Genomic DNA, 13708 nt, shown 5'->3' on the forward strand with positions numbered 1-13708 from the left:
AGTAAAACACTTGCAGCGTTGCACCCTCATTTTGGCGCTTACAAATAAAATGGCTTACGTGAGAGAGAGAGAGAGAGTGACGGTACTCCCTCTATTTTTATTACAGAACTCCCTAGTATAATATGAAATCCTATAGAGCGGATCTCGAATTCTTTGTTCGCTCCGATAAATGGGCACACAGGTTTCTGTGAAATGGGAAATCAGCTTTGAAATTATGTTTGAAGGGATTTCGTGCTTTAAAGGGTTAAATAAACCACTTAATAAACAATTAATTTTGGCTTTACCTTTATTCTCTGCCTTCTGTTTTGTTATGCATTCACGGCACATAGCGGCCGTTCACACAACAATTTTCTTAACGGAAGAAAAGACAAACAGAAAAAGGTGTCAGTATTGCTTCATTGTGATTATATTCTACCACATATAACACGTATCGCCATATCGTGGTATAGTGTCTTCTTCTTATTCCTGTTGCTCCCACTTGAAGCATAGGGCATCCGTGAAACGCTTTGTTTCACTTCAGTTTCTTAATCTAAGACAGTCGGTAGGACTCCTTGGACGGGGGATCAGCCCGTCGCAAGGCAGCTACCTAACACAGATATAGAATAAATGCAAACAGACATCCAAGCCTTGAGTGGGATTTGAACCCACGACCCCAGTGTTTTACTGATTTTTTCTGCTTTATGTTTATCGTTAAGTAAATTGCTGTGAAGATGGCCACTATACAAGTAATATAAATTTGAAACTATTTACGGAAACACTAAACGGATACAAAATAAGATCTATTAGAAATCTGACTCATGTATGACGTAATAATGAGTTAAGAGTAGCGTAGGATGTTAGTCACATAGTCACTTTTAGACGACATGTATAGTCCTGCAACCCCAAGCCGTTATCATTTCTTGTTAATTACAGTGTACGGATTTATTTCCCCAACAGAATCTTCCTGGTGGCACCGAAGCTCTGGCCGGCTTGGGTGGCGCCTTTGTTGGAACCGGCCTGGAGCCCAATCATCGTCTCGCCGGCTCGGAGTTGCTCCTCACTCCAATCTCTCCGGTTCTCTTCGGAAGGTTTTGGTCCCAGCCAGGGTCCGCGCCACTCGGGGTGCTTGTATGCCTGCAACAAGATCCAGTAACTAAACGGGCCAAAAACATCATGAATAGCCATTGATTCCTACGTCTTTCATCAATACGAGTTTTAGTTGGCTATTATCAACTCTGCCTGTGCCGAAAAAATATATATAGTAAAAGGTAAAGCTGTCCCTGTAGTAGGCCGTGGTGGCCCATAGGGTTGTGAGTAGTCGAGGTTCCCACAGTTTCTAGACAATCGACTCACACATGGCGGTGAGGTTGTCAGTCTTACGCGGAGGCCGCCCTTTAACCCCAGGAAGATTCATGGTATTCATTTCTGTTAGATGCTGAGTCGACCCCAGGTCCATAGTGCAGCTGAAAGGACCAGGTAAATTGAAGAAATTTAATGACTTCATTGGAAATCGAACCCGTAACTTTCCGGCTTATGGCATAGTGTCTCAACCAAGTACGCTACTGTGTGCCCTTTATCGAAAATATATGGCAACGGTTATCGATCCCGTTTCAACTGCAGAGCTTATGTGTGTATAGTAAAAACAGTAATAAGAAAAAGGTAAAATTTTCCCTGCTCTTAATCAATTAAGCACCACGCCATGAAGACATACGAGTATGAAGGAGTGGAGATATAGCTCTATCATACTTGACCTCGGCACTGCAGGAAGTGCGCAGTCAGCTTCACGTTCCGGCCGCTGTAACTCGATGAAAATCCCTCGGTACCTCTTGGACAGGGGGTTGGATAGACCCCGTAACCCGTCTGGACGCTGTGGAGTAGAGGAACATCTCTTGCCTTTGCCTGGTATCGAACCTCGGCCGTCCATCCCTTAGCCGTCGCTATACCAACTGAGTTGTGACATGGAAAGTTGGTCATGAATGGTAAATAGGTAAGGATTAAGAAGGATGCGATCATGATAAGTGGAGACACTTTATAGCAGCGGTTATCCGACGAGGCTCAGTAAAGCGATGAAAACTTTACCAGAACTGTCTGTAACCCGGAAAAGATTCAAACTGAAAAGTCTCTAAATAATTCTAGAGCGGTTTCACTACACCAGTATGGCTGGTTTGCCCCCCCCCGAACATGAAATAATATAAAGTTATGTTTCTCACCTCCAACTAGTGCTGAGGTCAAGTCAATGTGGATCCATACATCCACTACCCCATACGCCTTCATGGAGTAGATCTTAATTAGTTAAGCACAGAGACAACTTTATCCTTCTGTTTCTTTAAGACAGAAAGGAAAGTACAGGCCTAAGGAAAAGTTTGACTGTTGAGCAAAATGTAGAATGCGGAACAAAAGACAATAAACAAACGCCTAAGACACTGAGGGAAATCTAAATGTAGCTCTTTAGGAAACAGATGTTCACTTACTGTTCTGCCAATGGCGAAGATGGTCATTGTGACTTGGGCAATGTTCTTCCGGTCCCACAAGTCCACAGTTTGAAACAAGTCCACATCGGGGACGCCATAAGCAATACAGGCTTTCTGGAACCTGCAAAAGTTGATGGTACTCTTCAAGCATGCGTCATACATTGGGACATCCTTAACCCCTTCCATGTTACGAGAGAGTNATCGCGAACCTCCAAAACTCAGCCTCTAACAGAAATGAGTACCAGGAATATTCTTGGAATATTCTTGGGGGTGAAGGACAGCCGGCGCGTAAGGCTGACAACATCACTGCCATCTGTGAGCCGATTATTTAGGAAATGTGGAAGCCTCGACGTCTCACAACCCTATGGGCCTCCACGGCCTACTACAGGGATACCTTTACTTTACTATATATATACGTACATATCCTGTATATGTTCACGTTTCAAATTATCTAAGAATCTGTGGAACCGAAAAAGTGTTGTCTGAAACTGGGCAAAAGTGGAATTGTGGTGCTTTAATTACTTGCACTTACGAGTAGTGTGTATAAGTGGTCAATACATCCGTTCTCGGAACCAAACCCCGTCTATAGTCACACATACACGTGATAATATTATACTCTCACCTATGTCTAGTTCTTACTAGTGGTCTCTTTCCTTCTGGCGTCCCCACCAAAACTCTCTACGCATTCCTCTTCTCTCTCATGCATGCTATATGCCCTACTCATGCAATCCGATTTGGCTGAAGCTGAGTCTCGTGTGAAGCAGGCTAAAACTGTGGGTAAAACTTACTGGTTCAGGTTGTCCATCATCTTGTAATCGCCGCCAGAAGTATTTATTTTGGTGATTATGCCTGGCTGCAACTTGTTCATCAGTTTGCATAAGATAATGCCGTCCCTCAGCACATCCTCATATGGGACTCCGGGGCGGAAGCGCTCCCCCACTACGGTCTCAATCCATGCCTGGGCCTGTGCTTCCTGTTCCGGCTCCCGCTTTCCTGCAACCTGAGGGCAGAACAGAACTACAGGAAGTCCTCATAGAGAGGTGAACTGTTGCGTGATGGCAACTGAAGAACTGACGTTCTCTTATCCACACACACACACACACACACAATTTCAGTTACATTATCAACACAGGAATTCGTGTTTACCAAAATACCTCCCTACTCATTTGGTGCCTATTTTACTCAGAAGATCGGGCATTTTTGTAAGTCATCTCAACATAACTTACCCTCACACTCATTCAATTTCCTTTCCTTATTCTTTGTTACTTAGCTTTTAGTTCCATCCCTATATTCGGCCTACAAAACCGAGATTAACGGCCGTGGGCATTCGTTGCTCTGACCACAAGACACCCTCTACCCGATAAAGTTGGAACTAACTTCGCCGACAAGCGGCGATCGCTCGGTCGGTATAGTTCGCTTGCGGACTAAAACCACGGAGTTTGTTTGTATATTCGTTGAATTCTCATAGCACATTTATATAAGTTAAAGTTCATTATCATACAAAATAATAAAGAAATTCTATATTTATTTGTTATTATTTATTCTCTTTGGGTAAAGCGGAACACTCGACTCCATCCAGTGTAAAGGTCAAGAATGGTGGAGTTATACCTCCACTCCCCCGTATATATTCATGGCATATTAGTTAATTAAGCACAAGGACAATTGTTCCTTTAGCTGTAGTAGAAGCGTCTTCTTGGCGTAGTTCTTAATTAATTAAACATAGGGACAACTTTACTTATTTTTTACCTTTACATAGTACTTTTTTCTTGTTCGTTAGATTATCTTAGTCCTATATGGGAAACTGTTTGTTTTGATATGTAGAGTAGTATAATATTTATTACTAAGCCACCAACAGCAAACTCCAATTAAACAAATAAATCAAAATTGCCATATGGGTATTGTTTATTATTCTGTTGTCTGCTACATGTTTCGATCCAGCTGGATCTTTATCAGGTAGTTTTCGCAATATAACACTCGTTACTGAATTCTGTTTCGAATATGGATCCATATTAGCAATTATATTAATGTTAATTTAAAAACCAATTTCTACGTCTTCTTATGTTGCAAAACAATAATAATAATAATAATAATAATAATAATAATAATAAAAGTTGAAAAGTCAACACATCGTTTCAAATCTCTGTCAAAATATTAAAATATGCATTTAATTATTTATTAATTAATTTCAATTTATTTAAACACTGGAATTATTTGAAGTTAAGTAAATGTTCATGGTGATATTTCGTAGAGTAGAGGGTATTTTTTATCTTTGGAGCCGGCGTTGTTTTTAGTCCGTTACGTATATGATATGCGGGCGATTGCTCGCGTGCAAGTGATGCCAAGTTCTGTATGTTCTCTTATTTCTTTCTGTAATGTTGTGGATAGCTGCAGTGCAGTGTCTGTTGTATATGCTGTGTCTTGTGTGGAGATGTCACTTCTTCCCGCTGTTGGATACTGAGGTTGTTCCTGTTCTGTAGTTGAATTTTCACCCAACGACTTTCAAGAAAATCATCCGGTTTTTTAAAAGAACTTTTTCAGTAGACCGTTTTCTTTTCCATTTCAGTTTTTACAACCTCTGTTCTTCAACGATAGGCGCCATTATAATACTGTGGCATTATTTAGAGATTACGTACCTGCTACTTAGACTATTTTATGTCGACTTATTGATATAAAATTAGTTGGAAGTAAACAGACTACCAAGGTAACATCAGAATCTACAGAAAGTATGAGAAACCTGTACTTACACAAATTCAACACCGCGAAACTTGCTTGGAGGATTTAATTTTTATTCATATCGGCAAAATATAGATTATAGACTGTTTTACTGTGTACACCTCAGAGTGAAATATGTAAAACGCCTATAGATATGCTCAATGTATGGGATGGAAACCAATAGTGATCTCATTAAGATCTACATACTATATTACAAATATTTTTGGATTCGTGAGTGTTTAAAAAGTACAAATTATGCACGCTCTTATATGGGACTGAAGAACTGCAACGTTACTAGAGAAGATAGCGATGACGTTGGAAGAAAGTTGTGTACTTGCCCAACTAGTGCATAAATCCATTTATTTTCCTTGAAGCGCGACCTTTTCAGAGTCTTCGCCAAGAAGGAGTGGGCGGGCACAAGGAGTGGTCCCCTACTCACAGCAGCGCCATTGGGTGAAAACTAATTAAATACTCTGACTGGCAGCAGAGGAATGAGCTTGAAGCCTGTTTTGGGCCCCACACAATATGCTTCAGCTTGCCCGTAATCTAAACAGGACGTTTTGAGTCTCTGAGGCACGAAGACAAGGAAGAAGAGAAGGATTGGTGAGAGAACCCTCTTCCAGCCCGCCTTTCATGTTTCTCTGCCTGGCTATGGCGATGCCATTACGTGGTTCTTCGTTATATAGCCTCGGAAAGGACCCACATAAAACATTGTCTCTCAGCAACACTTGGCGTTGTCGCGGAAACCTGTTTACCGAGCAGTTGCCTAGCAATATACGTCTCCTCTGGCTCCACTATTCAGGTTTTCAGACGTCAAATCACAATAAATTTTAAATTTCAAATACTGATAGGCAAATATAAATAAATTTCTCGATGATTTAATTAAATAAATCAATAGAAAATACCTGCAGTGATTAGAGTCAATGCTGTAATATCACGGGGAAATAGACGAATTTAAGGCTGTTAAGGTTCCCAGGCAATGCCCAATCGGTCTTCTGTCAAAGATAAGTTGGAAGGAAGGAAAACCGATGGGAAGTTGACTGTTTCAGGATATGAGCAGAGAAAGGACAGCGAAGCAGGATTTGTAATTCGTCAGGTCGGTATTCTTGTACGTGTATTGCCATTGTGAGAGCCAGCTTCTATGTCAATATTGGGGCGAAATTTTTGGGTTTTATTTTAATATTGTTTTAAAATTCCATGGCAATCGCAGTGCTTTGAGAGACCACAGCACTTCCATATGCCTGGAGTGCATATATTTATTTGTCTCTGTTAAACAAATTCGAAAAACAAAAAAGGTGATGTGGGTTGAGAACTACATAACAGAACTTCCTGTAACACACTACAATATTTGGCAGCATGAACATTTTTATAACCTATCTTTATATGCCACATCTGAATGACGTAACGCAACGGACGTTGTATAGCGGTGCCAGAAGTTAACCAGAACTTGGCGTGCAGCACTGGGCTTCACGAGAGAAAAGCCATGCCAATAACCTCCTTTGCTTTATGTTTTAGCCCATGTGACGATGGGGCAAGCGGTAACGTAGTTGGTTTAGCAATGTGCTATATTGTTGGAGGTCACGGGTTTGATTCCCAATGAGTTCAATGAGTTTCTATTTACCTAATCTTTCCAGACGCACAGTGATCCTGGGGTCGACTCAGCCTCTAACCGAAGTGAGTACCAAAATCTACTTGGGGGTAAATGACGGCCGGTGCGTAAGGCTGACAAACTTACCGCCATCTGTGTGCCGAACGTCTAGAAAATGTGGGAGCCTCGACGTCTCACAGCCCTATGGGCCTTCACGGCTTGTTATATAGCCTACATATATATAGAGAGAGGGATATTTCTCGTAATGACATTTGCCCTCGATCTGTATCGAAATATATTTATAGTATTCAGAGCTACTCGACTTGTAGCCTTTGTCCATCGTTCAGTATTCTAAAAACTACAGAACACAGTGTTTCGGTAACTGGATGCGTTTCCGTCCTCAGGTGAGTGGACAGAGACATCTACTCTGCTGGGCCCCTTAGAAAGAGAAAATCTCAGTTACTAGACCAAGTGAGAAAGGAAAGAGACGCAGTTTCCGAAACGTTGTGTTCTCTGGTTTTTAGGAAAACGAACTTTGGACAAAGTCCCAAACCCCAGTAATTCTGATTGTTATATACCATCGTCAAAAACGTTTAGGATTTACTTGTATTTCTAACGTGTCTGAAATATTTTTGGGTGTGGATCGCCAGCTGGTAGTGACGTAGATTGTGAAGTCATCGTCAGAAAATTACTATATTCTGTTCTCATATTCGTTTGTATGTTGTTACAGTATAACAGTTTTTCAACAGTAAAGCAGAATATTTCTTCCCTCTCGGATTCTTTAAGCCAAAAAATGTTATGATGTAATGGACTCTTCGTCTGCTGTCTGAAAATGTAAATATTAGAATACGTAAAATTGTAATTTTGCCTGTGGTTCTGTGTGGGTGTAAAATTTCGTGTCTGACATTAAGGGAGGAACATAGACTGAGGGTGTTTGAGAACAGGGTGCTGAGGAGAATATTTGGACCTAAGAGAGATGAAGTGACAGGAGGTTGGAGAAAACTGCATAATGAGGAGCTTCATAACTTGTACTCTTCTCCAAGTATAATTAGAATGATCAAGTGAAGGAGGATGAGATGGTCTGGGCATGTAGCACGAATGAGGGAGAGGAGGAATACCTATAGGATATTGGCGGGAAAGCCAGAAGGAAAGCGACCACTAGGAAGACCAAGGCGTAGGTGGGTAGACAATGTTAAAATGGATCTTAGAGGGATAGAATGGAATGGTATGGATTGGATTCATCCGGTTCAGGATAGGGACCAGTAGATGGCTCTTGTGAACACGGTAATTAACCCTCGGGTTCCACAAAATATTTGGGGATTCTTGAGTAACTGCACAATTGTCGGCTTTTCAAGAAAGGCTCAGCTCCATGAAGTTAGTTCATTCGATGACATTATAAATAAGGTAATAAGGTAAAGTTGCCCCTGTGCCTAACCAATTATACTACGCCATGGATACTTATGGAGCACTGGACGTATAAAACCACGTTTTTCTGACCTCGGCATTAGTTGAAGATGAGGTGTCAGCTTCGGGCCCCGTCCGCTTTACTGCAGGGGAAAAGCCCCCAGTACACACTTGATTGGAGTCTGGGTGGGCCTCAGAGCCAGTATGGACGACGTGAAGAGAAAATTCTTGACCCTACCGGGACTTGAAATCCGACCTCTCGGTTGCCCAGCCCGTAGCCAGTTTCTACAGACTATGCTTTGCCGGCTCGTAGTCTGCACGATAGTAATTTTAAAATATTTCTTTCCTTGCAGTGTATGTCTTCAGCTTCAGTTTCGTTTAATTTGGCATTTCCCTTGACACTGCTCTAGAAAATAATTTCACTACCTGAATTTGCTAGAATCTGTTTCCTTCTTAAGCCAAATTTCACTTAGGCTTAAATGTAAAAGTGAATGCAGTGATTAGGGATATCCCATAATAGAATTCCAAATTTGTCTAACCCCTCACTTATTTTGAAGTAGGGCTTATCGTATAACATTGGATAATTTCCCTGAAATTGATACATTTCAGTGTTTAATTGCATCCACAGCATCTAAATGAAGCAGCTTCTTGCGATCTGTGCGACCGGGATTCAATTCCCAGCAATTGTAGGGATTTATCTCCCCTATACACCGTCCAGATGGTCTCCAGGGTGCAACCCGTCACCTAGCCAACAGCCACAGGGAGCAGAGCGTCCGAGATGTCAAGTTTCATGTCCTATCGAGTTCCCACTCTCCCCGCGGACTTACGCATTCACTGATCTTTTTCAGTTCGAGATGCAAATGTACGCTATCTTTACGGTATATGTGTATAACAAATTTTACGTAATGTATACTGAAACAAATGGAATTATTAATTCTAATGGTATAGCCGACATGCAAAAGTAACATATTGTAGCGTGTAGAACCGTTACTATGCAACCGTGGCGAGATAAGCCAATATACCAGAGCCGTTTCTAGGCAACGACTCGGTGAACACGTTCCCGCAACAACAGACACGAACGCAACAATGATACAGCAACAGAGAAACGGTGTTTTCGATGTAGTCCGTGCCGAGAGGTTATAATCCGGACGCTTTGGGGCAACAAGTTGCAAACGCGCTCAGTTTAAAGTCCGACTGTGAAGAGAAGGTTTTATATTTCATGCAAGGCGTTCTTATATAAAGAGGCTGTTAAAATCCGTTGCCAGGAAACGGCTCGTGGAGGCTGTATTGGACAGGAGACACTAGTCTCTCTGTAACAGTGATCTCCGAAGTGTAGTCACGAATCGTGAACGTATAAGTGATCAATAAATCGAGTCACTAATCCAAACCCCGTCTATAGTCACTCATACACGTGGCAATATATATATATGGAACTACGTGATACGATCTCTGACTGACTGTGCAGCTGAGCCCTTCTTGAGAAGCCACCAGATGCTCAGCTGATCAAGAATTTCCCAACACTTAATGAAAGCCAGAGGTTCGTTACCATGTTCACAAGAGCCCATCACTTGTCTCTGTCCTGAGCCAGAGGATTCCCGTCGACAGCCCCATCCCATTTCTCCAAGTTCCATGCAGGATGTTTCCGGAAATGTGTTCGAGAACTGATGACCTTCTCGACTCTACTGCTCTCCTGTGAGGGGTCCCTGCGAGAGTGTTGGCCGGGCTGTGTCTCTGGAATGCGCGCGTGGTCGGTGAGCGGCAGCCAGCCAGTCACCTACGTCATCACCGCCACGCATGCGCGAGGGAGACGAAAATGGAAACACACTGACGGCTGCTTTGAAAACATGGATCCGTAGCGAACATTCCGACCTATACTGTTTTCATCCCATTCATAGTGTCTGTACAGCTTACATTCTTTAGTTGACTTGCAATGTTGCATCCTGTTTGTGACGTTCACAAATAAAAACGTTTCAGCATAGACAGGCCATATCATCAGGCCATACATGAGAACTATACAGGTGATGAAATAATTATCACCATAGAAGAGGGAGATATATTGCTCTATTTATGATTTTCGAATTTGTTACGTGCATGTATGTTTCCAACTTTAAATTTAATGTGCATACGGTATTACGCCGGATATGACCTAATTTAACAAACATATTTTCAAATTTATACTAGCATTGTACAAGGAAGTCAGTAAATAGGTCACAAATGGCAGTAGAACAGCTATAACGGACGTAATATTGGGGGGGGGGACGAGGAATGCGTATAGGATATTGGTGGGAAAGCCAGAAGGAAAGAGACCAAAGGCGTAGGTGGGTGGACAATATTAGAATGGATCTTAGACATAGGATGGGATGGTATGGATTGGATAGACCTGGCTTAGGATAGGGACCAGTGGAAGGCTCTTGTGAACACGGTGATGAACCTTCTGGTTCCATAAAATGCTGGGAAATTCTTCATTAGCTGCAGAAATGGCGGCTCCTCCAGAAGGGCTCACCTCCATGAATTAGTAAGTAAGTAAGTAAGGTACCAGCACAGTTCAGCTTCACGACAGTCTAGATATTAGACGCGCATGCGCATGTTCAGAGGCTCATTTTAGTTGGCAAAATGGCGACTGTGCTTGAGGTTATACTAACGAAGAGCAGCTTTCTGTTGTGGTGTTCTTTTTGGGAAAAGGATTGAATGTTAAGGATATTCATAAAGAAATGTTTCCTGTTTCCGATGAGAAGTGTTCGTCGCGTACAACGGTATACAAGTGGGTCGAAAAATCCTCTGAAGCACGTTCGAAAGTCTCAGATGATATTTTACAGAATTGCATCGTCAATTGTAAATTTCTCATGTATCGCCTGGTGATAGTCTGTCTGGGCATAAACATTTTCTGAGTGAAATAATAAAAACATTTGTTTGTGCCACGGAAACCCTTAAATTTTTATTCGGTTTTTTTTTTTGCATATTTCCTTATTAATACGAGGGGACAAGGAACACGACTGAATCTTCACGATACCGCACTGTTATTAACGGAAACGCAATGACCGTACAATGCAGTACTCTTCTCCACTTTGCCCCAGTACACGTAGCTACTGGACCTGCAGTGAACGAGATGTGTTATTGCTGATTACTGCTTTAAGAGCTGTAGAGATTGACTGACCGATAGGGAAATTCTCGTGCTAAAATCTCTGCCATCGATCAGCCGTGTCGCTGTTTAGTAAAATCAAACGTTTCACAATTCTCCTCCACCTACTTGAACTTTGACCCTGATGGTGGAGGCGTCGTTTAAGTCACCATTGACAGAGCTGATGGCCCAAGAAAACATTAGAAAGTGTTTCCATCGTAAAAGCTTCGAAGGAAACTTTCGCTTTTTGGCTGCATAATTCCCTGTAGCAGGACGTGGAGGCCCATAGGGTTGTGAGACGTAGACTACCCCACATTTTCTCTAGACAATCGGCTCACAGATGGCGGTAAGGTTGTCAGCCTTAACAGCCGGCCGCCCTTTACCCCCCCAGGAAGATTCTTGGTACTCATTTATGTTAGAGGCTGAGTCTACTCCAGGACCATGGTGCGATTGGAAAGATTAGGTAAACTGAAATAATTTAATGACCTCACTGGGACTCGAACCCGCGACCTTCCGGCTTGTAGCATAGTGCCTCAACCTACTACGCTACCGCGTGTCCCCTGTAACCTTAATATTCCATGGTACCTCACATGTGCACATGACACGATGGCATGAACGAAGAAATCCTTTACCCCCCAAGGATTTTAGTGTCGTTTTTAAAGTTCAAACAAAAGATGAGATGACAGGGACATGCAGCACACACATGAAAATATAACACGCATCCAAATTTTTGAGTGAGAATCTTGAGATATGTGAAGATGCTAAAATAGACCTTGAAGGAAGAGTACGGGTCGGAGAATCGAGGGATCTGTGTTCCATTCCCGACAGAGGGAAGAGATTATTCGTTTCCACATAGCGTCCAAGCTAGATCTGGGGTCCGTATAGTCTCCTATATATTCTGTGCGTGGGGCTGTATCTCCCTGGGGTAAAGCGGCAGGGGCGTGAAGCTCATAACTAGTGTGTCTCTAAGACCGAAGTTACGAACATGTGGAGCAACACATCCACTGCTCCATACGTCTTCATGACGTTAATAAGTAAAAAGTAAAATTGTCCCCTTTGCTTAACTAAGCAATCATTACACCATGAAGGCGTACGCGGGAGTGATGTAAAGATCCACATACTCTTTACCTCGGCACTAGTTGGAGGTTGAATGGTCAGTTTCACGCCCCTCCGCTTTACACCCCGGGGAAAAAGCCATTGGATAGGAGGCTGAGTGGGCCCCTAGAGTCTGTCTGGACGACGTGGAGAAGAAAAAATTCTTGACCCTACAGGGATTCGAACTCCAACCACTCGGTCGTCCAGCCCGTAGCCAGCCGCTATCCCGGCTCCTCTTTCATGGCGCAGTGTGAAAATAAATGAAGCTATGAATACGTTTATATTTACCTTCATTAGCTTAGGGCCCAATGGACAATGGGAATTTTATACGATGGTTGGGTAATTTAATGGATATGGCTTCGTTTGTCTAAACTCAGGCCAGAAATAGTAACAGACAAACCAATCCGGGAGACAGAAACTGCGAGTGATTCTGGTTTGCGATTGCAGCTATTAAATCCACACCTCATACTCCAGACATTTAGTTCAGACCTACAGAAATAGCTGATATCTGCAAGCTGGGGTACTTCAGTCTGTATTGTGATCACGCTACGTGCTGGATGACAGAGAAATATGGGTTCCAAGAATGCCGTCTTCTGGGATGTGACTCCGTGTAGATATTCTGTTAACCGACGTTTCAGAGGATCTTATCGCCTCCATCTTCAGGGTATAAGAAATCCGCAAGCGATAACCTTGCTCACGCCAGTTCATCGATCGCGGATTTCTTATACCCTGAAGATGGAGGAGATATGATCCGCCGAAACATCGGTTAACAAAATATCTACACGGTGTCACATCCCAGAAGAAGGCATTCTTCATAGTCACCGCCGTGAAAACCTCAAATCTTACAGATAAGGGTTCGATTACTGGCAGAGACAAGAGGCTATTCACTTCACTACAGCCTCCAGACCGCCTCTGCAGCACAACCGACTTGTACCCAGCGGGGCTCTAAGTCAGCCACTCACCTCCATTTAGTGCCGCACTTAAGAACACGTGGAGATGTACTTCTGCTCCTCCTTACATCTTCAGGATGTGTTACTTAATTATGTACAGCAACAATTTTACCTTTTTTTTTTTTTCAAAAACGACTAGACTGACACTAAGGCCCAACCTGCATTCTATCCAATGGATACCGAGGGTTCTTTCCCCGGGTATAAAGCAGTAGGGGCGTGAAGCTGACCACTCACCACCATACAGTGCTGAGGTCAAGAATGGGGGAGCTATCCTTCCATTATCCCATAGGTCTTTATGGCGTAGTGCTTAACCAGTTCTAACGTTACATTACAGTTCTTTCGGAAGGAAAAAGAACATACATGGCTAACTCAACAGATGCAATATTTGAGC

At 42.6% G+C, this 13708-nt stretch overlaps 1 protein-coding gene across 1 annotated transcript in view; it reads right to left on the reverse strand.

The window, feature by feature from the left end:
• Positions 1–906: 906 nt before the first annotated feature.
• Positions 907–13708, reverse strand: part of LOC111866349 (muscle-specific protein 20-like) — a 49131-nt gene continuing 36329 nt past the window's right edge. Inside the window, exons 2-4 of the mRNA XM_023855214.2 lie at positions 3239–3450; positions 2451–2571; positions 907–1113 (exon numbers count right to left, since the gene is read on the reverse strand). Coding sequence (XP_023710982.1) covers positions 922–1113; positions 2451–2571; positions 3239–3450 — 525 coding nt within the window. The 3' untranslated portion in view covers positions 907–921. The remainder of the gene's footprint in view (positions 1114–2450; positions 2572–3238; positions 3451–13708) is intronic.

Source organism: Cryptotermes secundus, unplaced genomic scaffold, assembly GCF_002891405.2.
Source record: "Cryptotermes secundus unplaced genomic scaffold, Csec_1.0 scaffold96, whole genome shotgun sequence".
Taxonomy (NCBI): Eukaryota; Metazoa; Arthropoda; class Insecta; order Blattodea; family Kalotermitidae; genus Cryptotermes; species Cryptotermes secundus.